General features: G+C 40.8%; 1 protein-coding gene across 1 annotated transcript; it reads right to left on the reverse strand.

The window, feature by feature from the left end:
- Window positions 1–736: 736 nt before the first annotated feature.
- Window positions 737–22757, reverse strand: dop1b (DOP1 leucine zipper like protein B). Its single transcript, XM_054614819.1, has 38 exons — window positions 22562–22757; window positions 20079–20256; window positions 19359–19540; window positions 19064–19234; window positions 18175–18364; window positions 17901–17999; window positions 17446–17584; window positions 17260–17354; window positions 16391–16502; window positions 16147–16258; window positions 15894–16013; window positions 15503–15611; window positions 14933–15169; window positions 14527–14840; window positions 14026–14429; window positions 13668–13939; window positions 13425–13577; window positions 13176–13276; window positions 12509–12699; window positions 10801–12409; window positions 10463–10562; window positions 10184–10375; window positions 9867–9989; window positions 9628–9762; window positions 9420–9475; window positions 9198–9302; window positions 8183–8249; window positions 7922–8081; window positions 7162–7244; window positions 6971–7080; window positions 6729–6878; window positions 4231–4292; window positions 3971–4099; window positions 3757–3893; window positions 3591–3646; window positions 3358–3501; window positions 3081–3213; window positions 737–1936 (listed from the first exon to the last, which is right to left on the reverse strand). The coding sequence occupies exons 2-38, from the start codon at window positions 20214–20216 to the stop codon at window positions 1679–1681; spliced, it is 6948 nt and encodes a 2315-aa protein (XP_054470794.1). The 5' UTR covers window positions 20217–20256; window positions 22562–22757; the 3' UTR covers window positions 737–1678.
- Window positions 22758–26627: the final 3870 nt, after the last annotated feature.

The following is a 26627-nucleotide window of genomic DNA, read 5'->3' on the forward strand; positions in this document are numbered from 1 at the left end:
TATTTTTTTAAATCTCACGTACCCCCATTTGAGAACCACTGATTTAAATAAGGATTATTAGTGATCGTACCGGCAAATTTGATTTACCTCAAATATTATCCATTAATTTACAGGCAAATTGTAATTCCAGCGTTTGGACACTGTAAAATTTGATTTATTTCTGTGGAGTTGTTAAGAAGAGAATGATGTTGGCACTGGATTGGTGTCTACAGCATTATATCACGGGATAAAAGGGGCTGTATTGTAATTTAAATCCAAAGCTTGCAGCTTTCTGAAAGTGATTTAAGCCTGCACAATGTAGTTTTAGCTAAAAAGAAATGCTGCAATTACGTTTTTCCGGATGTGTTTAGTGTGCATTATTTGTTTGTATCAGTTATGTGTTAGTTTGATACAGTTGTAACCTTACATTTATTTCAACCCTGTTGTAAAACTGTATACATCACTTTCTACCTCATTTGTGCAGTTATCGGTCTATTTTTGGGCTTTCACATTTTTGTGTCAGCTGATTAAGCAAAGTAGTCGTTGCAACATTTGTTGTATGGAGAACAACTGGAGAACAAGGCTTAAGTGTTCAGTGTCTTGCCCACGGTCACTTCAGCATGTGAGCAGGAGGAATCGGGGTCGGAACGCCAATTCCATTTCCACATTTTTCAGTCATCAGCAATTTTTCTCCAACATAAATGCAGGGAAACAAGCAACTGAAGCTGTAAAGTGAAAACACAGTATTTCAGCTTAATATGTAATTTAATGAGTTTTATTTCTCTTAATTTAAAACATGACATGGTCCTTTACACATCCAAGATAAATTACGTAAGCATTCAGCATTGTGGAACAAAAAGATCATAGGCAGTTGCAAAAAACGATTTCCCTTAAACACCAGAAATGGAAAGCATGTAGTTTAGCAGGGTACACCAAATAATATTTCAAAGGGTTTTCCAGGTGTACACAAATCACATTCAGTAACTGACTCACAACTTAAATCTTAGTGAAAGGGTTCGAGGTTCCATAATGATGTATCCAGTAACAATTAAAGAGAAAGTACCTAACAGCAGCCATATACAGTAGATTTTACATTCTGATAGTCAGACAGACATAATGCACGCACCAGACGTTGTGGTTAACCAGAGGTTATGCGAAAGTCAAAAGCTCATATCAACAATACTTAATGAGGTTCTTTACAGTGAATCTGTTATTTGGTGTCAAACTTAAAAAATATTTACTGGTACTACTATTATTATTATAAGGTGCATGGCGCCTAATTATAACATATTATAACTAAAACCATATAAAACAAAGAGTGTAGACACTGACACAATCTAAATGTGTAAATATTTTGCAACCAAGAAGATACTCATCCTTGAGAGTGAAACAAGCATTCCACAGTAATTTGTAATTAATACTCCTACCGTGACAACCAAAACACCCACTGAAGTAACTACAACAAAAGTCCCTTAGCTTTTCCAATACAGATTCAGTGTGAGAGCGCCTCAGAGGTACACATAATTATGTGGAGATCAGACAAGTTAAAACATAAAAAAAGGAATTCCAAAACCATTCTTTTTTTGTTCTAGTTCACAATACACCGACTACTTATTTCAAATATTCCAATTGTATGGCTGCAAGTCTAAGAGTTTGAGAAGAGGACTTATTTCATGAAAGCTTGCTTCATGCCCGAGTTCTAACTCTCCATGGAGTCCAGGAACTCTTCTTCAGTGATGCACTCCAGTCTCTTCAGGATTGTGTCTGCACTGGCTGCTGGGTAGTCTGCTACTGGGAGGTGTGGCATGGGCTGGCTGTTGGGAGGAGGGCCCTGGAAGGAACAGCAAAGGGTGCGAAGGAAAGGCAACAGCTGGGTGATGGAGGACAGCGAGCGTTGAGTGAGGAGCGGGAACTCCAAACGCTCTGTGGAAGATTCCTCACTCAGCCCATTCAGTGTCTGGAATATCAAGACAGGATATCATAATCAGATTGAGATGCTGTAAAAACACAACTTGAATGAATGTTACTTTTGGACTTTATATGTTCATTTGTAAGACCATATTAACAGAGTTCAGTTTCCGCTGAACTCTGTTAATATGGTCTTACAAATGAACACCTTGAATATTACCACATCAAGGTTTAAGGCCCAAAACCCAAGGACTTAAATAAGTATTATACTGTTAGAAAGATGGTCTTTTCCCTAGTTGCAAGGGTTTCAAATGGCTGAGACAGCACTTTGCAGTGACAAAACACGATAAAGAGAAATTAAATAAAAGACATTGTTGATGAATAAACCAGTTGTGTGATATAGCCAATGCTTGCATTCCTCAAATTTACCGTGGTATCTGTGAAAATGTAATATGTGACGCTAAATACCTATGAGCCGTCCTCATTGTTAACCCTTTTTTTGTTTTACAGCCTCTGGGTATCCCCTGGTAACCCTGTGTTAAATCTCACCAAGCTGTGTATTGTGGTTGGCATTTCCCTCAGGTAAAGTCTGCAGAAATGTGGACGCTCGCAAAGTGTGCATAAAGCAGTAAACAACAAGTTGTCACCTGGACATCGAGGAAGAAGACAATGAAATTAAGGAACAACCCTGTTGTGGGCCTGAAAATGAAGACAATCTGAAACGATCGCACGAGAGTCAGTGGAGATGAGCCGGTTAGTTGTCGGAGCTGGCTGATGCTACGCTATGATTGGCCAGTGTTTGAGGGGGCGGGACTTAGCGAAGGGTGAATTTACATATTCATCAAACTAGAATTACCGCCTTCAATAATACGCCTCCGCCATCAAGTGAAGTGGTAGTTTACATCCAAGTCTGTCCAAAATGCCATCACTTCATTATTTTATCCTATAAGACATTTGGGTAAAATTGTTGTATTTTGCACATTTCTATTCTTGAGTTATGTCAAAAACATGACTTGTGTCACAGTTACCTTGACCTTTGACCATCAAATCTCATCAGTTCATCCTTGAGTCCAAGTGGATGTTTGTGCCAAAAATCAATCTCATCAAAAGAACCATTTAAGACTGTGGACTCTTAAATGAGAATGACAATCTAGAAGTTTTAAATTTACTGTTTCACCCAGGTATTATCTTACCCCATATCGCTGCTGTATCCCCTCCAGTACTCTGACAACATGGGGTGTGCATTCCTGCTCGCCTTCAATCAGAGCAGACTCTGGCCCAGAGTAGCGATTCACATCCACCTCAGGGACAAAGGCCCAGCGATACCTGTACATGGAAAACATAGTTACACAGAAAAGGTAAGATGGAAAATAGTACACTGACAAAATAACTAACACAACACCACAAATTATACAAAGACATATGCTAGGATTTATTTAAGTCTGAGCTTATTTTGTCCTGAGCTCTTACATCTGAAAGAGTGGCATCCTCTCTGGAGGAAAAGCCAGGGAGGTGTCCAGAAACTTGCAGGCTGACAGGTACATGTCCAACTCTGCCTGAGAGAAATTCACTGGTCCATTCCTGTCCTGGGCTCCCCGCACCACTTTAGCCAGCCTAGGTGGTACACAAGAAAAGTATTTGGAGCAATAGCGTAAACACAGTGTCAATAAAATATGAATTTGTGAATGAAATAATCATCTCACTTTGAGACGTCTTTCTCTAACTGCATAGCCTTCTCTAGACGAGCAAATACGCGAATCTGAAAAAAACAAGTTGAAAAATAAGTTTCCATTAACAACAAACAAAATAAGCACTCGCACAGTATTGGAGCAGTATATGAAGCAAGGCTCTTAGAAGATGGGAACGTACCAGTTCTGTGACCATGATCGGCCAAAGAGATGTGAGGTGCTGGGATGAAATCCGCACCAGGAGAACACGAAACATCAGGAAAATCTGGGCTGAAACACTAGGACTAGGGTTCATACGCAAAGCCTCAGTGAGACGCTCTGAAAGGAGGGGAATGAAGTATTATAATCGATAGAACACAGTTAATCGACATAAATATCCAGTAACAGCACTGCACCTTGAATGAGGGGCAGATACAGGTGATACTGGTCCAGTTCTCCACTGAACATGGCGAATGCCTGGCGCTTCAGCAGCATGGGTTTCTGGTCCACGTTAGTAAACAGTTTCAGGGAGCCGCTCTGCATGCCTACAGGAGAAATAAATACAGAAGATGTTAAAAGTAAAAAATGAACCTTTTTTGTCACAGATTATCTCTCACCTTCAGATTACAATTGTATCGTTGCTGCACTACAAACATTTCCTAGAAGCTGTACTCACTCATGAGGTCTTTAAACATGGTCTTCTCATGAGTCAGAAGGTGGTCAATAATGGATTTCCAACTATAGATAAACAAATAGCAGTGAAGGAAAGGACATTAGACATTGATGAGCTCCAATTCATTTGTGTCATATTAAATACACTGGTCAGACAAAATACTTCTTTATAAATATGAAGTAAGATCATTTTACACAAAGTATGCATACTGTGACAGTTTTTCCTGCTCCAATATCCAGAGCCGTGAGCTCATCACATTGCTCTCGCTCTGACAATAGTCTCCATGCAGAGCAACAAAAATGAGATTGAAGTTTGAAAAAAAGCGTGGTAAATAAAAAAATATATAAATATAATAAAAATCTAAATATCAAAAACACAGACAACACATGTGCAGGATAACCCAGATCGCGTAAGGCACCTTGGGGTGGTCAGTCAAAAGCATTCATTCACACATCCCTCTGCAAGCTCTAGTCATACACTCAACAACATTTATTTCACCAACATCTCCTTTAAGTCCGGAACAACCTGTTTGTAACATTCACGTAATTTAGGGCTGTGCTCGACTAAAGTCATTCTTAGTGGACTAACATGGCGACTAATTGATTTGTTGATTTGATCGACAGATCTGTAAAACTGAGTTAATTCTGTGTGGCTGTGTAGCAACAAGGCTGTAAAGCTCTCTTTCACTCTCTTATCTCTCTCACTCACCCTCTCTCTCTCTCTTTCACTCTCACTCACTCACCCTCTTCCTCTCTCTCTCTCTCTCTTTCACTCACTCACACACACAATTTCTCTACGGATACTACTACCACTACTATAACTTCAGCTTCTAAAACTACTACTCTTCTTATGACTTCTTCTTCTACTATTACTACCACCTCTACAGTTTAACAGTTCAGCTTCCAGATGCTTCTTTTGATGATTCAGTTCAGCTTCCATCTTTGCCAGTTTTACAATTCAACTACCAGGTTTTTCAACAGTGCAGTTCTTGGCTTTTGGGCTTTTTCAGGAAAGTCATTTGAAACTTAATTCAGCAATGCTCTGTGACTGATTTCAGCTTTCAGCATTCCAACGCATTTTCTGCAGGATTGTAATATTTATGCGATTGGACTAACTTTTTTTTTTTCAAATGAAACTCAAATGTACCTCAATGAACCCCAAACTAACCCTAAATGAACCCCATTGATACAGTTGTCTCAGAGCTGTTAATATATGCAACGTCTTCAGGCAGTAGCAGCCACACAGTCAAAATTTAATCTTGTGTTTACCAAATATGTGCTCATAAATTACTTTGAAATGAGACATTCACCATGAAAAAAGGCATTAAAAACAACTAATCAACTTAAGAAATCATAGTCAGCAAAGACCAAAACAACCTATTAGTCGACTCATCGACAAAGAGAGGGCAGCTCTAGAGTAATAACATGTATTTAAAGACATGTACTGCATGTTCACATTACTAGGATATATTAATTAATATCCTAGCAATGTCAACAACTGGATTTGTTTGGCAATAGACTGACTACCTCTTCTACTTTGCTCTCCAAGTGGTAAGCTTCAAGTCCTGATTGTTTGTATTTTATTTTTTTCGAAACCTAGTCATTAAATTTGCCAAACTTTTCAAAGAAAGAATAAAACTGTACCTGGAGACACGTTTTTCTGGAGTTCTCAAATTGAGAACATAAACTGGAAAAGGGCTTGGCTTTTACTTTATAAGTACTGTGTTTTCAAAGAAGGCTAGGGAAGTATATTTCAAAACTTAACATAAAATAGACCGTGTTGTTGTCTAATTAGCTATTGTCTTATCATCAAGTTTACAATCATTGATATTTCTTGTACCTTTTGAAACCTAATTTAGAAACAATTTTATTTTTATTTTTTTGAATACATTTTATTCCATTTTTTGTCTATTCTTTTAGACATAAACATATTATTTGTTACTATAATAATCAAACTGGTGGTGCTCTTGTATATCTGATTAATTTCAATATTCTATACACAATTTTTTTTCTAAATAATTTCTCAAGTTCACATTTTCTTCTAGAACTTAATTGTCTACATAATTTTATTAAAGGTTCAGAGCATTAATATAGCAGCAAACAAATATTGCTATGTAAAGATATATGTAAACCTTACTCTTAATATATATATATTAAGAGTAAGGTTTACCTAATGCATTTTAGAGCATTTGGGTCCCTCTGTTGAGGCCCACTGGCTAGCAAATCGCTAGCTGATAACGCGGTCCGAACCCACAGTGTCATCGTGGAAGTGTAACGGCACCCTTATCTTCCCCACCAGGCTAATACTAATAGCTCTGTCAGCACTGTTATTGTCTTTTAATTTAATCAATGTTCTCTTTGTATATATTTGTGTCACTTATATCTGTTATCTATGTGCTGCTATTGTCTACCTGAATTTGAAATAGCAATTTGAAATACAAATAAAAAGTCCTCTGTGTGTGGCTGTGAGTGTGTGCGTTTCTAACAAATAAACCTACTAACCAGGGAGCACAGGAGACATCCATAGTGAAGAAGAGGGGGTCCATGAAGAGCTCAAAGACCTCTTTCTTCCAGGCCCTTTTGGTATAGGCATACCCACTCAGACTGCTCAGCAGCTGAGAACCGGCTTCGAAGCTGGGCATGTTGTAGGCACTATGGGAAAGAAAGCACAATTCAAAGGAAGTCTGCTGAGACCAAACAGACCAAAGCTGTTAGCATTTATGATAGCCCTGCACACTAGTTACCTGTGGTTCTTCAGGTAAGGAAAAACATAGTACGTTAGCCGAGAAATGAGAGGAACCGCTTTCTCCTTCTCATCACTGCGGTACACCATGTCCAGAAGTGGTGCCAAGACCTATACAGTAAGAGTACGCGTTAAACAATACAAACATAGAAAGAATCACCCATTCATTACCTCACCATAAATAAAACCTACCTCAGCCAGGAGTACAAGAGCTTGGACACTATAAGCAGAGGGAGCCGAAGAGGAAACCATGGTGCTAGCTTGAGCCACCGACTCTGACAAGGAGATAAGGAAAATGATAAAACAGAGTTCAATTGTGACTTTTACCGAACTTGTAATAATTCTGGGAGAGTAAAAATTTGAGCCTTTTTGAAAGAACCTCCTGCCAACATAGCCCCATATGGGTTGTATAAGGCATTTATCCTTTCTCATAAATCACCTACAGTAGGTGGAAGTCAGAGCTCCCCGAGTTTAGAGAAGCAGGCACGAGTAACAGCACAGAAGCAAACCAATGTATTGCTATGGATCAGTGCGCTATATTTCCATATTTACGTCGATGTAAGGCAGCCCTTTTTCCGGGTGGAATTGGAGGTGTTATTTATGCTCTTCAAAGCCAACCGACTCCTTTGACAAAATTAGGTATTACAGTGCTGGTATTCCTGCCTTCTTCTCCAAACAAGTGGAGTGGGGAAAGCCATCTACTGAGGGTAATAGACTGACTTTGGATGAGTACATCATAATACCCTGATCAAAAAATCTGAACTAGCTCTTTAAGTGTACTATAGAAAGAGCAGTGTTTCCACTGCAACAGTATTGATTTGTGAGCTCTATTATCAATCTGACAGAGGGATATATTGATCCCCTGGGTTCATATTCTCAACCAGTGGATGGGAATTGCATATGAGGTCAATGGTCATGAATGCACGTGTTTGTCCAAAGTATGAAAAGTTACCCTCATGATCACCATCCAACTCTGCGTCATCAAGTTCATCTGCCTCAGGGCACACCTGTGGCTGAACTTTGACCTCAAGGCTGCGACTGAGCCAACTGGTCTGCTCCAGAGATGACCCTGCGATTCCACCCACTGCCTCGAGGATCCGCTGAGTCACCTCCTGCACGAAAATGTCACCATCGATCAATCATCACCATAGTATCTCACATGTACTCTCTCGCTATCTCAATCATAGCTAACACAATACAACATGCATCATACCTGCAGATCTCTCGTGTCCTTTTTATTGTCCAGGTTGGGGAGCCTATTGACAAAGTCATTGAGTATTCTGCAAGACAGAAACCATTTATGAGTATCAGATTTCCAAAAGAAAACAGGCAAATGTTAACTGTAGAGGAAAGAATTATCATTTAATGTATGACCTTTGTATTAAGAATGACTCTCTGTGTTATACTGTTATTTGTGGCCTGCGCGAAGGCATGACCGGCTGCCTTCCGCTTGAACTATGCTCGAACCCCTGACATCTGGCTGTCTTTCAGTTGAACTGTACTTGAACCTCTGATGACTGGCTAACGAACTGTCTTTCTTAATACAAATGCCTGATCTGTATACCACGCTGGTGTGCCAAATGCTGTCTGAGACATGTCCTTCATCTTAAGAAATTCCCTTCCTTTACTAAGTATTGACTCTCTGTTCCATATTAAGTATGTCCATCCCTTCATTGAATGTAACTATTGATGTCTATCCCTTCAGTTGAATGTAACTATTGACTCTTTGTTCTTATGCATATAAAACCCTAGTGAAGAGGCACTCAAGTACCGATTCCTCGGCAGTCAGTAGCTGACTGTCACTTTGTTGGTTTCGGTCCTTTTGCGCAAAAGCTTATAAAATATATACAAAGATAAATTTCTCTTTGTTGGTCTCCCTTATTCGGTCAAACTTCCACCACATTAACAAACATGTTTGAGCAAATACAGCTAGCAGGTCAATCATTGTCAATGTCCTAGACTGCAGTCCATTTCTGAGCTGTTTCGGTGTGTATGCCCTGATACTGTTTAAGAGTATTCTGTAATACAATAGTACTACTACTACCAATCAAAGTAATTTTGTTGCTGCTGTTAAAAAAAATGCACCACAGTAATGCACTACTATTTCATTTTGTTTTAAGTGTGTAGCATAAAGGGACTACAATTGCATTTTGTTGTGAAACCCTGTATTGTACAATGACAACGAACAAATGAACCTTGAATAAGAACTGAATGTTTTAAAAACTGACCCCAGCAACAAGAAGTGTCCAGGCGGGGCCAGGTTTAGCTGAACAGACTCCCGTAACAAACTGAGGAGAGGAGCCACGTTTTCCTGCAGAGTCTGAGCTGAAATGCTACACAGACAAACATTAATACAAAATAAAAAATATACATTATGATGTTATTAATATCATTTGTAGAATAGTCTTATCAAAGCTGAGGTGGAGACTCGTATTGTATTTCCTACTAACCTGTGGATATAGGCGTAGCTGAACTGTAACATGGGGATATCTACTAGGGTTGACTTCTGTTGGAGAGAAAAGTACATACAAAATGTTACAGAAATTATGGTAAATTGACCTCAGAAACCACCAGCATACTACTTTTGAGCAGCTGTGCATGTATGTATGTATGTATGTATGTATGTATGTATGTATGTATGTATGTATGTATGTGTACCTGTTCTCCTTTGATCTGATGTGGTTTCTTCACCACCTCCTTGACCAATTGTAAGACTGCATCTGTTTGCAAGGTGTGCAAGGATTTCACCAGAGCCACAATGGTTAGACGAGACTCACTGGCCACTGGCAAAACCTAAAGAAGACAGGAGTGAGAATAAATGCAAGCTGCTCTAAAGCCTCGCAATGAGCTACATGTGACTGTCCTTTCTAGGTTTCTAGAAACGCTGCAGTTCTTACCTTGTTTTTATGTCTCCTTTTACTCCTTCTGCTGCTCCACACTGCTCCCAGTGAAGCCATGAGCTGAATCCCATACGGCCCAGTTAGAGGGACCAGGAACTCCAGTATCCGCTGACGTAAGATCTGAACATGCACACACCGTGAATGGTTGACATTTTCCATTATAACACATGCACATTGATTAAAAAAGGAGAAGTTGTGTAAGTGCAGGATATAAGCTACACTAACACCATATATGACACATATCTGTTATTCAATACATTTGTCCTGGGATAAAACAAATGAAGAATTATCCACGTATGTAGCACACTACACACCTTGGTGCTTTTAAAGTAGACAGAGGTAGAAGTGTGTTTGCTGCTCTGGGCAGTGTCCGATGCCTGCCTCTGAAACTCTTCCCTCATGACCACGCCCCATAACAACGCCATGCTACTGAGCATTTGTGGCAGTGCCTCAATCACAGCGTTGCGTGCATTACGGACATCCACAGGATCACAGGCAACCAAGGACTAACAGGGAGAAAGAGAGAGATCAAAATGGCTTTTTACATTCTCGTACATATAAGAGTTACATATTTGTTTGGGCTTCATCCTCACCTTCTTGTTGTCCAGTAGACAATAGTGTGTAATGGTGGTCAGGCCTTCTAGCAGAGTCAGAGGGTAGTCAGGAGCAATGTTTTCCCTCCTACCACTCAGGCTGATCATAGGACAGAAACATTTATCAAATTAAAAGCACAATAGTTTCCTCTCTGTACATTTTTTTTAGATTATATCAAAATACATTCCAGCCATGATACACACTGGTATACATAACTAATAACACTGCTTAACTTCTTGAATTACAAAAACTATTGGCGAACTAAGCAGTGTGTCTTTGTACTGTTTTATATTGTGCTTGTGAAGTGGAAAATACGTTCTGGAGGTGCTCCGTCTACCTCTGATTTGTCTTTCCTCCGTCATGCTCGTAGAGCTTGACCAGCTCGTCCAAGTTCCTGCAGATCTGACTGATGAGTGGAGCCATGATGATGCCCAGTGAACGACCCAAGTATGGCAGAGAGGAGCACAACAGTGACACCCAGTGGGGGTGCATGGCATAGCCGTACTGTGGCTGCAGAGCCCTGGCTGCGGCAGAAACGAACATTCCTTGGGCTGTGATGGGGTGGCTTTGGACGTACTGGGCTGCCTTGATGGACTGCTGAAACAGAACTGCAGTTTGCCATTCACGAGCAAGCGGGGTGGTGGCTGTTGGGGATTCGCGGGGCTCTCCGGGCTGGCCAGACGACGCAGCTGCCGAGACAGCACCACCGGGCCACACATGGGACTCCAGGACTATGAGAGCCTGGAGGAGTCTCAATAATTCCATTTGTAAGGGGAACTGCTCCGGTCCACCTCCTGCTCCAAGATTCACCAGACTCTCCTCAGACAGGCCTCCCTGCTCATCCAGAAGCTCCGCACCCTTGGATGGTCCCTTCTCAGTCACCCTTTGGCTGACATACATGGATGCAGAAAGTGTCAGCAGAGCATATTGCTGCACCTTACATCCTGAGAGGAGTCTGTGGATGGACTCCACACTGGACCCATTGCCCTCTTGTCCATGTGCGATGCAGCCAAGCTGGTTAACAATCCGGGTCAGCACCTCCACACTCTTCACCTGAACCTCCCTGTTCCCCTGCAGGTCAAGAGGATCCAGGCTCAGATAGGAAGGGTAAAGGGAGCGCAGGAATCGCAGGCACAAGGACACCAGCAGTTCAATGAGCAACGATGGAGGCACTGAGGGGGAGGAAGAAGGGGAGAGCAGGCTGCCGTAGAAGCCCTGACCGTCCTGAGCCTGTTGGTGGCGCTGCAAGAGGTTGGAGACCAGGTTTAAATGTGCAGAGGAGCTTGTGTCCAGAGAAGTGCAGGAGAGGGCATTCACCAGAGGGCATTCAGCACTGCTTCGCAGCAGGCTGTCTAGCAGTGCCAAGCCTTGGAGCAGATGGCGCCATCCGCCTGCCACAGGATACAGAAGCACATGGCGGAACAGGGAGTCGATGGCCTCTCTCTTCTCACGCTCCTGTTTTAACAGGCGAGACCTGGCCATGGCCTCCAGCTCCAAATCCTCCTCATCCTCACTTGACAGGGAATCAGACGCCTGCGTGTGCTCGGACTCTACCCTCCGCAGGCCGTTGACAACACCTCCTTCCTCGACACTGCGGTAGGGGACAGAGCCTGAGCTGGAGTTCTCGGTGGATAGCTGGGCTCCACTTGTGTCGGCTGACTCAGTGTGTTCACTCTCTGCCTCCTCTGCCTCCTCCTCCTCCTCCTCCTCCTCTTCCCCTTCTTCCTCCTGCTCTTCTTCCGTCTCTTCACTCTCACTCCTAGATACCACTAAGGTGTCCGATGGTTTGGCCAACTCTGGGCCACTTTCTAACTCTACCCACAGGGATTCCCGGTCCACGATGTTCATGAGATTTAAGGTGGTGACCTCTGTTGACATGGAATCCACAGACATCCCAGAGGTTTTGGTGGAGCTTCGGTTTCTGTTGCTTAGAACCTTCAGGTTACCTTTAAGAAATAAAACAAAACACATATACAGCCAAACCAAATCTAATTGGAATTATAATTTACACAGCATATGCAAATTACGCTGACAAATGCACTTACCAGCAGTGAGATTTTGTTTGATGCTCTGAATGGAGCAGCGCTGAGTGGAGGGGTGAAGCAGCAACAACAGAATAGGCTCCAGGACCCGGATCACGTCGTTGAGGGAAAGAGCCCTGACCAGCCAGCACTGAGCTGCTGCACTTATTGAGCCATCTGTGCAGCTCAGACTGTCCACCACCACACACAGAGACCTGAGAGAAACACACATTTCAACAGTCAGATTTGGTAAATAAAGCACCCCAACACAAAGAGAAAATCATGCCTCTAATAAGTCTAATAGGAATAATAAAAAGATTTAAAAAAAAAAAGAAAATGTCAAGGATTTTACTCAATCTGCAGTTTTTGAACATTGTATTCATCATGTTTTTCAGATTTGACATATTCAGGCATTTTTTAACTGCTGCATATTTGCTGTAACACAAGTGCTTTGCGCTCACGCACACAGTTGAATATTTGCATGAAGCTGAACTTTGTCATGCTTGTTCTTACTTTGCATCTTTGCAAAGACACTAATGCCTCCTTGTGTAGCAGGTTCATCCACTATCAGAGGAGCACTGACACACATGCTGATGTTTTAAGCTATAAAAGAAGAGTACTGAGACACAGTGATGTACATTTTTAAAGACACTACCCTCCATTTGTCACCACTTTTCAACCATGTACTTACCGATCGAAGGAGTGATCGAGAGACATGGTTCTGTTGGTCTGGATCTCCCGGGTCAGGTGCCATAGAACTGTGAAGCGGTGTAGTGCTTCCAGCCTAACAGCCTAGGGCAGACAAACACAAGGCAAACATAAGGCTTTTCTCTACACTTGTCACATTTCCCAGTAGCTCTGTTTATGTGTCCCAGATAAACTGACACATGCTGGGAGAACATGAAAATGTGTTCAGCGTGTTTGCATGCATATTACACACCTTGTCTTTGTGCAATAGTGCCTGGCAGATGATGTCTTCACAGATGGATGCCGATGGAGCCAAACAGTGAAGCCTGTAAAAGAGTTCCACACAGGAAATGTGCTGCTCTCTCCGCTCTGTGTCCAGCTGGTTCCACAGTACCTGGGACACCCTCTGAGTCACAGCAAAAAGAAGGAAATAAAATGAATATTGCATTTACACTAGCTCTGAGTTACACCAACATTTTCCCTATTATAACCTAACCTGATAGAAATCCGTGCCTTCCTCTATGGCACGAAGCAGAGGAGGGTAGATGGGTGGCACAGTGACCATCTGCAGCTGCCCACTCAGAGGGTTACAGTCAGATCCTAGGTAGCGTCTGTGCTTGTCCTGGATGACCAGTGCTAAGGACTGGGAGTGGTTGATGAGCTCCAACAAAGCGGACACTGCTATGTGCTGGATGGTGTAGTCCCTGGACAGGCAGCACAGGGTCATCAAGGACCTCAACCACACTGGCAAGTTGTGGACATCAAAATCTGTGGAAAACCAAAACGTTTTAATCACTTTTTGTGGCTTAAAGTAAGTAGCGGACAGTAGTAATAACTAACATCTATGTGCTGACCTGTGTGGCCAAACATGTCTGTGTGGAGAACCAGAGTTTCCTCTTCACTTAGGTAGACGGGGAAGGTGGTACACTCCAGCAGCAGGTGGCAGGTGGCGGTGAAGGCCTGTCGACAGGCCTCAGAGATCTCTGCCCTGCCACGGGGCATGTAGCCAGCCGCCCAGTCCGGACACCCCAAATGCCCACGCTCCTTTTTCTTCTCTGTGGGGGCTGCTAAGAGCTGGGCTTCAGATGTAGGCCGGGATTTAAGCTTGTGTGGAGTGAACATTTCTGCCAGTTTGTCTTTAATTTCACGTCCCCCTATGCCCGCCAACAATGTCTTCTCATCCACGGACGCTGCAGTTAGGTCAGGCTGGGGTCTTTCCTCCTGTCCCCCAACATCCTCCACCTGCACCAACAGGTATCTATAACATGGTAGAAGGGAAAATATATACAAATCACACTTTTATAAAATAGGTCCATGTAGGTTATACCTAATTTAATAATTCCTCATTAGTCTACCTTGTGGTTATGGAGGCCAGGATGTCCTGCAGACACTGGGTCATGGTGTCTACACTGCCTCCCTTCCTCCACACTCCCTCGCCTTCTTTGGAGATTCCATTCTCCTCCTCCTCCACCATCCTCATCCCTGGTGGGAGATGCTGCTCCGAAGGTGAGGCGCTGATGCCCAATCCGCTGTCTTCGGACCTGAGTTTTGGGTAAACACCATCTGCAATCTCTGCCTCGTCTCCTCCGTCTCTGTTCAGCTCTTCGTCTCCATGGTTACCATTTAACTCCTCAACATTGCCATCTTTCTCTCCCTCCTTCTCTATATCCTAGATAGAGTATGATTGATATGATCACAGTCAAACATCAAAAATATAAATGAAAAATAATTCACATTGGCGCAGACAGTAAAATGCCCAACCTGAGCCTTTTTGCTTTCCTCCTCCGGTGACTGTAATTCCATGTCCTCTGTCTGTGCTCTTGCCTCGATGTCCATATAAGCTACAGGCATCTGGATTTTGCTCAGGACCTTGAAGCATGCTCGTAGACCCTGTGTGACATCTTCCAGGCCAACAAAGTCCATGTGGCTGTGAAGGGTCCCTAGCATGGTGCCCAACATCTCTGGGAGGAATTGGGACTGGATGTCAGCATGAAGCTCCTGTGGGAAAACAAACAACACTGTTTGTGTCCAATATTTGTGTTTATGAGTCAGACTTTGGTCAACTAACACTGAATGAAAGATAATATTTGTTTAAACCATGCAAGCATGCAAAAAAGATTAACCATGTTAAAGCTTAGCATTTTTCTCTATTTTGTCAAAATTATACCAATTTGCTTCTCAATTCGTCATTTGTTGAAATTTGCCAAAATATCAAAACCCAATATTCTGGTTTTTTGCAAAACATTTTTTATTTTTTTTGCCAGATTCACTGCATTAATTTACTTTCACAATGGTGACCTAAATGTGTGCAACTGTGTGTAAGTTGTTTACCAGAGGGAGAACGTCAAGCAGGAAAATTATGAGATCGGACATCTCTGTGACAGACGGAGCAGGGTGTTTGCGCTCCAGTCGAGGAGGTGTTGGTGGGTCCTTTTTGTCACTATTGAGTAAAGAAGGAGAAATAAAAACAGTGATCATTGTTGGTTGATATTTGAGGTTAAAAAAAGAGAGTTCACGCACATTTCGTTTATGTTCTTGGCATGTTTATTTTGTACGGAAACAATTTATTCAATTCAGCTGATGGCTTTCTTTCACATTATTGATTCTATGTTGTTTACTGTGTTAATGCTGACTTTTCCCTATAATCTTGAATGTCTATAGTCAACATGCATAATTCCCCTTTATAAATAAGAATTCCATGTCACAGTCATTCCTGCCATACCTGACAGAAGTGCAGAAGCGTCGGGTCATGTACTCCCACAGGTATTCTTTGTTCATGGAGGTCACGAGCATATTCACCGTCTTTATGATCTCTGCTGCATTTTTATTCTCTTTTATTGTACTGTTTCAGAAAACATAAGAAAAGCATATTCTAAGGTCTCATATTTGTCAGTTGCAATTTTGTCACATGTTCAGTTAAATATGTATTCAACAATAAACATCCTTGCATCTTTCCTATCATCTATCGCTCTCACCTGGCTAGCTGGTTGCCTGAGAGACCTGAGCTTTCCTCCCCCAGCATCTCTCGACAGTAGCTGTAGAAGGCTCGGACCACCTCCAACAACACACTGTTCAACACCACTGGACCTGTGCAGAAACGCTGTCTTTTATCACAGTGAAACATGCTTAGAGTGAAGCTGCGACATTAACAAAGAGTGGCGGATCAAGCAATTCAGCATTTTGACGTGTTTGTACGCTGCAGTGCTCGGTGCTGCCTACCTATCTCCGGTTTATCCAGCAGACTGATGATAATGCGAAAGGGCCTGAGGTACCCAATCACACTCTCTGGGTCGCTCTCAACATCCTGCTGTTGTAGGATGTTAATAAGAGCCTGAAGTCACAGAAACAAACAAATGAGAATAAGAACAGCAGGTGAAAAGGATACATTGGTACACTTTTCACACTTGACCGAGATTTTACAAATTATGCGCCTACCCACATGTCCAAGCTGAAATATAAATGTTTTAAATATAAAATTCTTAAAGGAATAGTTTAGTTTAGACATTTTGTTAGTTTAGTTTATTTAGACATTTTGGGAAATATGTTTATTCACTTTCTTTGCAGAGAGTTAGATAAAAGTCATGTGGCGGACTATTTCTAGCCTGGAAGCTGTCACTTCCTGGAGGAAGTCTGGTTGCCCGGATCCTCATTGTGATAACAAGACAACAAGTCAACGCTTGCAGTAAGGAAATAGTGCCAAACATAGACCATAGAACTACAACCATTTTCATTCTCACACTTTTTTTTATGGGTTAAACAAACAACATATAAAGTCTTAACTAATGAGCTTAGGAGGGATTTATAGATGGATTTTGTTTCCTTTGGATAGAGCCAACAAAGCTGTTTCCAACTGTTTCTAGTTATTATGCTAAGCTAACCTTCTTCTGGCTGTAGCTTAATAATTACTGTATAACCTTAAGAATAGGATCGATCTTCTCATATAACTCTAGTAAGAAAATCAGTAAGTGTATTTCCCAAAATGTCAAACTTTTTCTTTAACAACATTGACAAATCCGGTTTTACTAAAAATAAACACATATTTATGATTTTTAAGGGTTTTGTTGTTTGCTAACACATGACTGAGTTACCTGCACAAGGAAATCTCTTGAATATGTGCTGAAGTAAAAGGATGCATGTTCCTCCGTGGTGGTGGAGAGGGTAGGGTGTGGTGCCACCATTCCTTCTTTTTGTCTCTCCCTGACAACACATACACGGAGACATACAGTACTGCATTAACTGGGAAACTGAGTGGGTAATTCATATCTGAAATGTACTTGAGTGATCAGCACCTAGGAGCCAGGCGTAGAGGCGTCTATTGAGGGACATGTCTCTGCGGAGTAGGGTAAGTGCGGCTGCAGATACCATTGTTATCATGTCTTTACCACTCATGGCAATACTGGCCTCCGCTGGGTCCTAAACCAACAACACAGAGAGTAACATTTGCCAGAGGAACAACAAGAAAAAACAGGAGTGTGATGACGAGAAAGACTGTATGTTTAATGGAAAAGAAGGTAAACAAACGGTAGTATTGGAGACAACTCACAAAAATGATACTCAATACTTTCACGCAGCAGCCACTGCTATATATATATGATGGCAATTACAGGGTAATTACTTTTTTTTCACTTTAATAAACTGAATCTAATGAATCTGCTTTTACTTAGATCACAGCGAACCAAAGATGTGGTCCAGAAAAACCGGGAGTGAGTGTGTTAATGTGTGTACCAACCAGGCACGCAGCAATGGGGAAAAAGTAGAGCAGGATTTCAAGCATGTTCCTTTGCACCAGGACATTTGAATCTTGCAGAGAAAGACACACCGACTTCATCTGAAGACACAGAGAAGCCGAGAAGTTCAGAAGTTTAGACGGATGACAAAAGATGGTGATGTAGAACTAAATTGAAAAAATTACTGAAATATTTCCAAACTACAAAAAAATGACCCATTATTATTAAACGTGGTTCATACCACAAAAGTGCAGTAAGACAAACACAGACACTCACCACCAGTCGGTGGTCGTAGCCTAGCATGTGTGTTTGCTGGCGCGGAGAAGCTTTGCAGTCAAAATGTGTGACTATAAAGACAGAGGCAGGCAGTCGCACCATGGGGGTGACCAGCATACTGCCCCACAGCGCACCATAGAACACCTGCTGACCCACCAGCAGCGACAGCTTCAGCAGCAAGGCATCAGTCCTGGACAAAGAGAGATGACAGAATAGAGAGGAAAAACCCATTGACATGTGATCGAACAATATATCCTCTACTAAATCTATATCTCAGAGTGGCAGGCTGACTTTGGTTGGTGATGTCATATCAATCAATTATATAAAATTCCTCTGTTGTTTCAGTATAAAAGTGTCTAAGTGCACACCAAGCAGCTCCCAATAGAAAGATGGACTCCTTGTTTTCCATATTGTCATATAAAAGCACTTGACAAATCACGTGAAGAAACTTGAGAAATCTAATAAGAATCTCACTTCCCTACCTTGTCTGTGGCTCTCAGCCACAAGCTGACGCTTCTGTAATGAGTCACTCATGTATGCTTTCATTAAAGGAGAAAACGGTGCATTTTTTGGGACTATTTTCAGATGCAGATTAATAAACATTCCGTAATTGAGTATTTACGATAGCAGGATCGTCTATGCAACCTTGTGGATTTGTTTTAAATTACTTCTAGACAACAATAGAGTCCTATAGCACAGATGAATAAGGCTTTGGATACAGGAACTATAGGATTGTAAGAGGGATCAATTAGTAATTGATTGTGGTCTTTTTGGGGGATTTGTTGGCAATAAGAATAATCTGAATATTGTCAGACGTATCCTTTACATTTATAAATGAGAAAGAAATGATCAATTTGAGATAATTAACAAAACTGTATGTGCTATGTACCTGTCGTAAACATCCAATCCCTCCTCCAGACCCGGCAGTAGTCCTGTTATGAAGGCCTGAAGACTGGGCAGCAGAGCCCTCTGGAGTGGGAGATAGTAACGCTCGTACAGTGTCAGCAGTATAGGCTTCACTGCCATGGCTGCATGGCCCAACAGTGGGAACAATCCTGAGCTGAAAACCAAAACACACACAGATGCACACACACACACACACAAGTTATAAGATGCTAAGCTGCACACATAATCAGGCCGGATCTCTCTTTAAAGCAGTAACACATTCATGCCAGTTTCTTCACCTGTAAATAAAGAGATCCTTGGCCAGCCATTTTGTTCCAATGATTTTAAAAATGACCTCGTAGGTCTCCAAAGCCTTGAGGTGCACTCCGCTCGGCAGAGCCGGGTGCAGGCACTGGGCGAGACGCTTCCCTATGATCAGCCTCTTGGGCAGGAGGGAGTAGCGAAGGTTACTTTGCAGGGCCTGAAAGAAAGAGACAGAAAAGAGAAAAAACAACTGGGTTAGCCACTGAACAAAAGGTTTATATATTAAGTTAGAATTTGGCATAACCATCAAATAGTATAACCTACAGAGGCACACTGGAAGAGATGTTGTGCATACAGATTTAGTGTATAACAGACTTTTTTCCATCACATTCCCTGTGTACTTTTAGGACTAATGATTTTGATAAAACACACACAGACACTCCAAAGTAAACACACGCTCTGCAAGGGAGAAGCAAAAGTACATATTTATTGCCCAAAACAAATAGCTAGAAGACTCAAGCAATACGAGAGAGAGACACAAGAAAACTTCCTCATAAGTACAGAGAACGGAAATTCACAAAAGCAGCTGAGAAGTTGACAGCCGCAAGATGAGGACCAAAAAAAAACCCCCACTGCAGATGCTTAAGTGAATTCAGATCAACTGTCATTAAATAATAGACCAAAGTTCTATATTGACAAACTTAGTTTTATACTAGAACCATTTGTAACAGTCCACGGTGTGCAACATAACGTACCTTATTGAGTTTGCCCAAGGAGGAGATCAGATCTGCCCACTCACTCGAAGACTCAAAGTTTCGCAGCGCCTTCTCGATGACCGACGCATAGCTGCGATAGCGGTAGTCATTCTGCAGTTCCAACTCCTCAGGATCCATGATAGATCAGTCTGATCCCCGCATGTTCAGCACAATATTTCTGCATGAGAGGGGAAACAGACCAAAGGGTTTGAGGAGAGAGACTATGTTTATCGCCCTCATGAGAACAATCAGCTCTGTGATACTATCCGTTTGTCTGCAGCCTCTTGGACGTCCCTCCACCTTTGAGGCTTGTTTCTAGCTAATAGAATTAGCCAATTAGCTCTGTTCTGATAGATAAAGGCTTTTAGGCTATGGAGACAAATGTCCTCATTCTTGACTGGTCAGTGTTTATCTGACTGACCTGTCTCTCAGTCTGAAGAGGGAGGAGTCCTGCTAACACAAACTGTTTGATTATGCATGCACTTCCAGAGAAAAACATGTTGTGGACTGGGCCCAAACTGACAGAAGGATACAGTTTATTTCTCTCTTGTCTTCACAGTGACATTTAAAGCAGCATTTATAGGCTTTTTTGGGGCCACTTCAGATCGACTTGACTTAGGATCACCTTATGGTGTTGTGGTTGCACAAATTCAGCAAAGCAACATTAGCATTCATTTTGAGATGTGTTTTTTGCCACCTGATGAATTGAAGTCCAATATTCGATGTCTTTTTAGCTCTATCTTGATCTCTACCAACTCAACTAATTATCTGTGGGCTCTTTGCAAGTATTCTTATTTGATCTTTTGTTTTAATCAATATTAATAAGTGCAGCTTCAAAAAAGCTGTCTTATTTTAGGCTACATAGGCAAGAAAACAGAACTAAGTGTCCTTCAGTAAATATACTGCATGATCTAGAAGGAGTAGCTTTCTCACTTTCGGCACATGGCAAGGCAGTGGTGTGTGTATTTCTGTACATGAATGTGGTGGATTTGAATTAAGCTTTACAGAGAGAAGGGGGGGGGGTAGAGGCAGGATTAGAGGAGCACAGACATCTGGACTCCCTTTGCCTGAGCTGAGAGGAGCTTTACCATCGTGGACAAACCCAACAACACGTGCAGGGCGACTCTGTATTTGTGGTCAAACTATCAGCCTCTTGACAGAAAATTTATATTAATATTAATCAATGAAAACTCAGTTAACGATTAATCTTCTGAGTTATTATTATAAATTACAAATAGTTGAAGTTTAAAATGCCCCTAAAAAACTGAATACAGTGCGTTATTTGTTGCTTAATCAAAATAATATGTAATGTGAAGACATCAATTAAGTCTCTGTTGACTTTGTTGTTGAAATTTGTAAAAAGCTAAACTCAACCTTGTCAATAATACAGATAAGGCTCTCTACCTTATTAAGGATGCATTTTCCTACGGCTTTGGCTTTCAGGTGATATGGCAGATTAAGCAAACTGTTATTATTTGCAGCTTTTCATTAAGGTGAAAATTAGGTTTGGTAATAATACGCTTCCTTTTTTTTTACCATGTTCCTTACAGTATAATGTATACATAAGCAAACTGTTATTATTTGCAGCTTTTCATTAAGGTGAAAATTAGGCTTATTCTATTATACACAGACCTTGTTCAGATATTTCTCCTTAGATGAACCATAATTCTTCCGGCAAAGAGAGACAACTTATTTGCTTGCAACCTTCAAATGAGGATCCTTAAAATTCAGCCTAATAACAGGTGGCAGCTGTAGGTTATTGAGTGTGCAAAGCAGAACTAAGTGCACATTACATTACATTACATTACAGTCATTAGCAGACGCTTTTATCCACGATCTCACTTCCTCATTTTGTGTATAAGCAAAACAGCAGCAAGTGCAATAAAACCATGCATTTCTACAAGCTGTTGTTAGGCAGGAGTGTGTGTGCATTGGAGGGTGGACCCATGCACTATGGCCCACAGCAAGCCCAGCTATAGACTGTGTCACCTGACTGACACTTCCACCACAACATACTTTAATGTGCAGATGAGGAGACAACATAAACTGTGACCAAATGACACTTGGCTGCTGCAGCTTTCGGCCTGAGAATAAACTGTAGCATCAGTAGAGTTGAGTATATTATGTAACCGCACGACTTCAGACCGCATCATAATAGCACTGCTTCCAACACTGGGAAACAAGTAACATATGCAATAAGTAATGCATATTTACAGTTGGTGAAATATGTTTGTGTGCAGCTAGATAATGCACATTTTAGTCAATACTAAAATTGAAACTAGGGGGAAAATGTAACATATAGCTGGCTGGCTATTAAAACAACGTAACGTTAACGCAATATTCAAATATCAGCGTTTTGTTTTTACAGTGTCAGAAGAACTGATATGGTATTCTGGTTATAACAAGACAACAGATACAGTTATGGCACCACCACCGTAAACAAAATGAGCTAACGTTAGCTGACGGGTGCATCAATGACTCACCAACAGAGAAACAAGCCCGAGATGCGCAGAGGCTTCAAAGCAGTCCGACTCAGAGAGGCGATGGTCCGGTCCTCATGGTGCATCCTTCACGCTAACGTAGCTCAGAGGAGAAGAGGTGGTAGACCTGTTATTGTGCTAAGGAGGAGTGTGTCCCTAGACATCCCAGGAGTACCATGAAGCGACGGACACAACGGGGTGGAAGCCTCCAACTCAGCTGATTCAGAGCTGAACGCGGAGGGATGGTCCACTTCCTGATAGAGGAGGGGTGTGGCGGCGGGGGGGGGTATCCTCTTAAGGAGATGTTTGTCTTTAAAACCGTCGTGAGAAAGTTAATTCACTCAAAATGTACTTAAGGTTCTCGCCTAGAGCAAAAATAAACCGGTTTCTCTACGTGCAGCTTTAAAATCGAGATGTGGACGCCACTGTGTACCTCCCCTCGGGCTTTGGTATAATCCAGGATGTGCAGTGTTTACAAACCTCTCACCTCTCCGCCAGATACCTGCGTGACGCTGAACTGAACACTACACTGCAACCTTAAAACACCACCTTAGCCACAGCTTGATTAATTTTGCAAATAAAAACAAAAATGTCTAAATATTGACCAGTTTTGTTGTGAAATATTTAATTAAGGGGTTCTTTTTGACGAAATATATATGAATACATTGCATTTTCAGATATATCAAATGAAATTAGGCTTAGCTCGCTTTCTCCGAGCAGGCATTTGACATGTCAATGCATTAAAAGCACACACCAATATTTTGGGGCTGACACTGGTATCAATATTTGAGAGTTCAAAGCTATGGACAAACTATGTACTGCAAATTCTTGTCACCTACTGGCTTACATATATGTTGATATAAATATGATAAGCCTGTACTACCAAGTACTCAAGCCTGTACTACCAAGTACTCAAAACCGCTTCAGTGTTACAAATGAGACATGATAATTTGGGGTATTATGAGGCTGGATAAAGGCTCCTCTCATTATTTATCATTTTCTGTTGGCACCAAAGTAAACACATTTTGCGAGACATATTGTGTCATGGCTGTGACATGCATTTCATTGATATAAATGTAGTAAGTTGCACCAGTGCTTTTCCGAATACAACAAGTGAACATGTCTTCTTTGAAATAGCACTATTACTGCTTTTGGGATACATGCACATTTTCTCCATTTTGAAAGTTATTTTTTCCCAAATTTAAAATGAACGGTTAATGTCAAGTTATAGTTAAATGTTATATGCCTGCTCTCAGATATCTGACCTATCGAACACAATTTTTTTTTTTTTTATTTGATTGAAAGACTAAACATTATTTGTCAAAATATCTTACACTCTCATCTTATAATGAATGACCAAATTGTCCCTGTCAAATACTGCAGGACCTGTTTGACTTTCCTACTTAGTTCTTATAACAATGTCATCATGCCAAAATTAATTTGTATGTCAAATGTCATTTTTCAGAAAAAATACATTTTCACTTGAGGTTTGGGTTAAAGCTTTGTTTAGTCTTATAACAAGTTGTATGCACACTCAAGGACTGTCAAATACATGTTTATGTCTCTAGGTGGAGCTCTTGCATTATTTTAACCTGCCTCTACTTGAACTGCTAAAAGATGATATGGCCACATCGTGCTTAATGTTCAAAGTATCAATAGAAATGAATAATTTTAAAGATAACAATCTTGGATTCTGCTTGTAATAAACGCTTGTATCGTTGACCACACATTTTCTAATTTATATGGCTTATTAGTATATGTACCACATATGCAGTTATGAACTGACTAATACTTGTCACTCATCTCATGTGTTAACTCATGAAATATATATAAAAATTGTTCGACAGGACTGAAGTTAAACTAAGATTAGACCACAAGTTCTATCTGAGAAAGTAGTAAGCTGTTTATAGTTAGAAGTATTTGCCTTCTATTTTTAACTTAAAAATGGCTACGACAATGTTTTTCTGTGTAAATCTAAAAAAGGCCATAATACTTAGCTACTTAGCACCAATACTAATACAACTATGATGTGTTTTCTTTTGATAAGCTTGAATAACAGTACTTCCCTGTTTTCTTTAAAAAAGTTTGAGTGTAATGAAAGTGACAAGAGGAAACAAACTCTTATTAGTCTCTTCCTTAAAAATGAACTGCACAAAAGAGTCATAAGGTGACATTTTTACAGACCAGTTGGTACAAGTTCCGACACTTTTAATTAATTCCAGCAAAGCCTTGGCAACTAAAACACAATCACTTTCCAAAATGTTTTTCACTTGTTTTAATTATGTAAAATACTTTTCTTTCGTCTTTTCATTGATTCATTTAACTTTCACCAACAAGTTTATGTTTTCAGTCTGGTCTTTCAGAAATTTAAGAAAATGTCATAAAAAATGATTTAAAGATTCCAGTTAAATGTTGGAAGGCACTAGGAACCTATTAGGTTCTGGTCTGGACAGCGCCACAATGTGCCTATCAATAAAGCATTTTATATCCTGCTAAAATCTCCTGAACTCTGAGGCATATAAGCAAATTAGATCTGCATTCATTAGATCATTTCTTACACAGCCTTGTTTCCTTGGCTATTTGGCACAAAGGTACTGGTTTGGAAATTCAGGGTGTGTGTTTGTGAATTCAAGTAGCTCAAAGACAGTGCTGCTGTAATAACATGCTTTGTGAACCAAAAGGAACGCTATGGTCATGTGTAATGTGAACATGGAGAGTACTGTGTAACAGTACACTGGTGTTTCTAATCAGCAACAACCAAGTTGGAAAACATTGAGGGTGGATCAATGTGTTTTTGTAACCTCTGCCAAGATAGCTGTTTTCCTCCCCTTTTTCTAATAGTTAAAGTGATAGCTCATCCTCCCTGACAAAAGGAGGTTGCCATGACTTTTAAATGCACTGTCTAATTTGAAAAACATACAGATTGAGTCTGCACAAATAAACTTCCAAGAGATCCTTCAAATTGCATGTAGGTGACTCCACAGCAACATGATCAAAGCATATCTCAGTGGTTACGAGGCTACCTCACCTGAAATTTTGCATGATTAATATATGCACAAAACCCAGGGTTTAGGTATTCTCTAAAAAAATAGCATGCTATATATAAATCAAGTGCTATTTGATTTTATTTCTTCTTGACAGCATACATTCATTTTATAAACGTATTAAGACAATGGTGCAGCCCAGTGGTTCTCAATCATGCCATTGGGGGCAAGGGTTAACCCAACAATTAAAAAAAAAGAAATAAAATGGCTAGAATGCAAATAAATGATTGACAAATGTAACCATGGTTATATGAGTTGTAGATCATTGCCAGAATCAGATCTTTTTCACTGGATATTATGTCCCACGTCTCTCACACATTACATTACATTACATTACAGTCATTTAGCAGACGCTTTTATCCAAAGCGACTTACAGGATGGTGTACTACATCACACCAGACAGCAAGTACTGTCTTGTGCCTTTTCCTCCTTAAGTTTGTTCCTATTACTGAGCAGAAGTCACAGCCATAGAAAATGTACTTGATGGTTACCACTGAGAATCAAGCCCCCACTTCACAGAGAAAGAAGGCAATAGTAAACATAATCTTGGACTTATCCTGCATCCCATTTTCCCGTTATCTTTGAATTGGAGATAATTTGTACATAGCATCAACAACAATGTTTGAGTACTGTGACCTGAGAGCAAGAGCACAGCAATCATTATATTACATTTTTAGTTAGGGAAAAAATATGTTGCTGAGTAACTTCTGTCAAATTAAAAAATATCTGTATGATGCTGCAACTTGTGATAACAAGCGCATATTTGCAATAGCTGCAACCATACACCCACAACCTCATAAACAATACACATTAATGGTATGAGGGAATAATTAAAGCTTAATTATTTAATGATGTTTAATGCTGTAAGATGGAAGTACAGACAACATTCTGAGAGAGCAGAGCATGTAAGAGCATGTTGACCTTTAGAGTATGAAGCTGTGTAAACATTATGAGTGAATCAGTAGATGAGCAGACAGAACACAAAATGTGTCAATAAACCCAGTTCAAATACTGGCTGGTGTGGT

The sequence above is a fragment of the Anoplopoma fimbria genome, chromosome 16 (assembly GCF_027596085.1).
Source record: "Anoplopoma fimbria isolate UVic2021 breed Golden Eagle Sablefish chromosome 16, Afim_UVic_2022, whole genome shotgun sequence".
Classification (NCBI taxonomy): Eukaryota; Metazoa; Chordata; class Actinopteri; order Perciformes; family Anoplopomatidae; genus Anoplopoma; species Anoplopoma fimbria.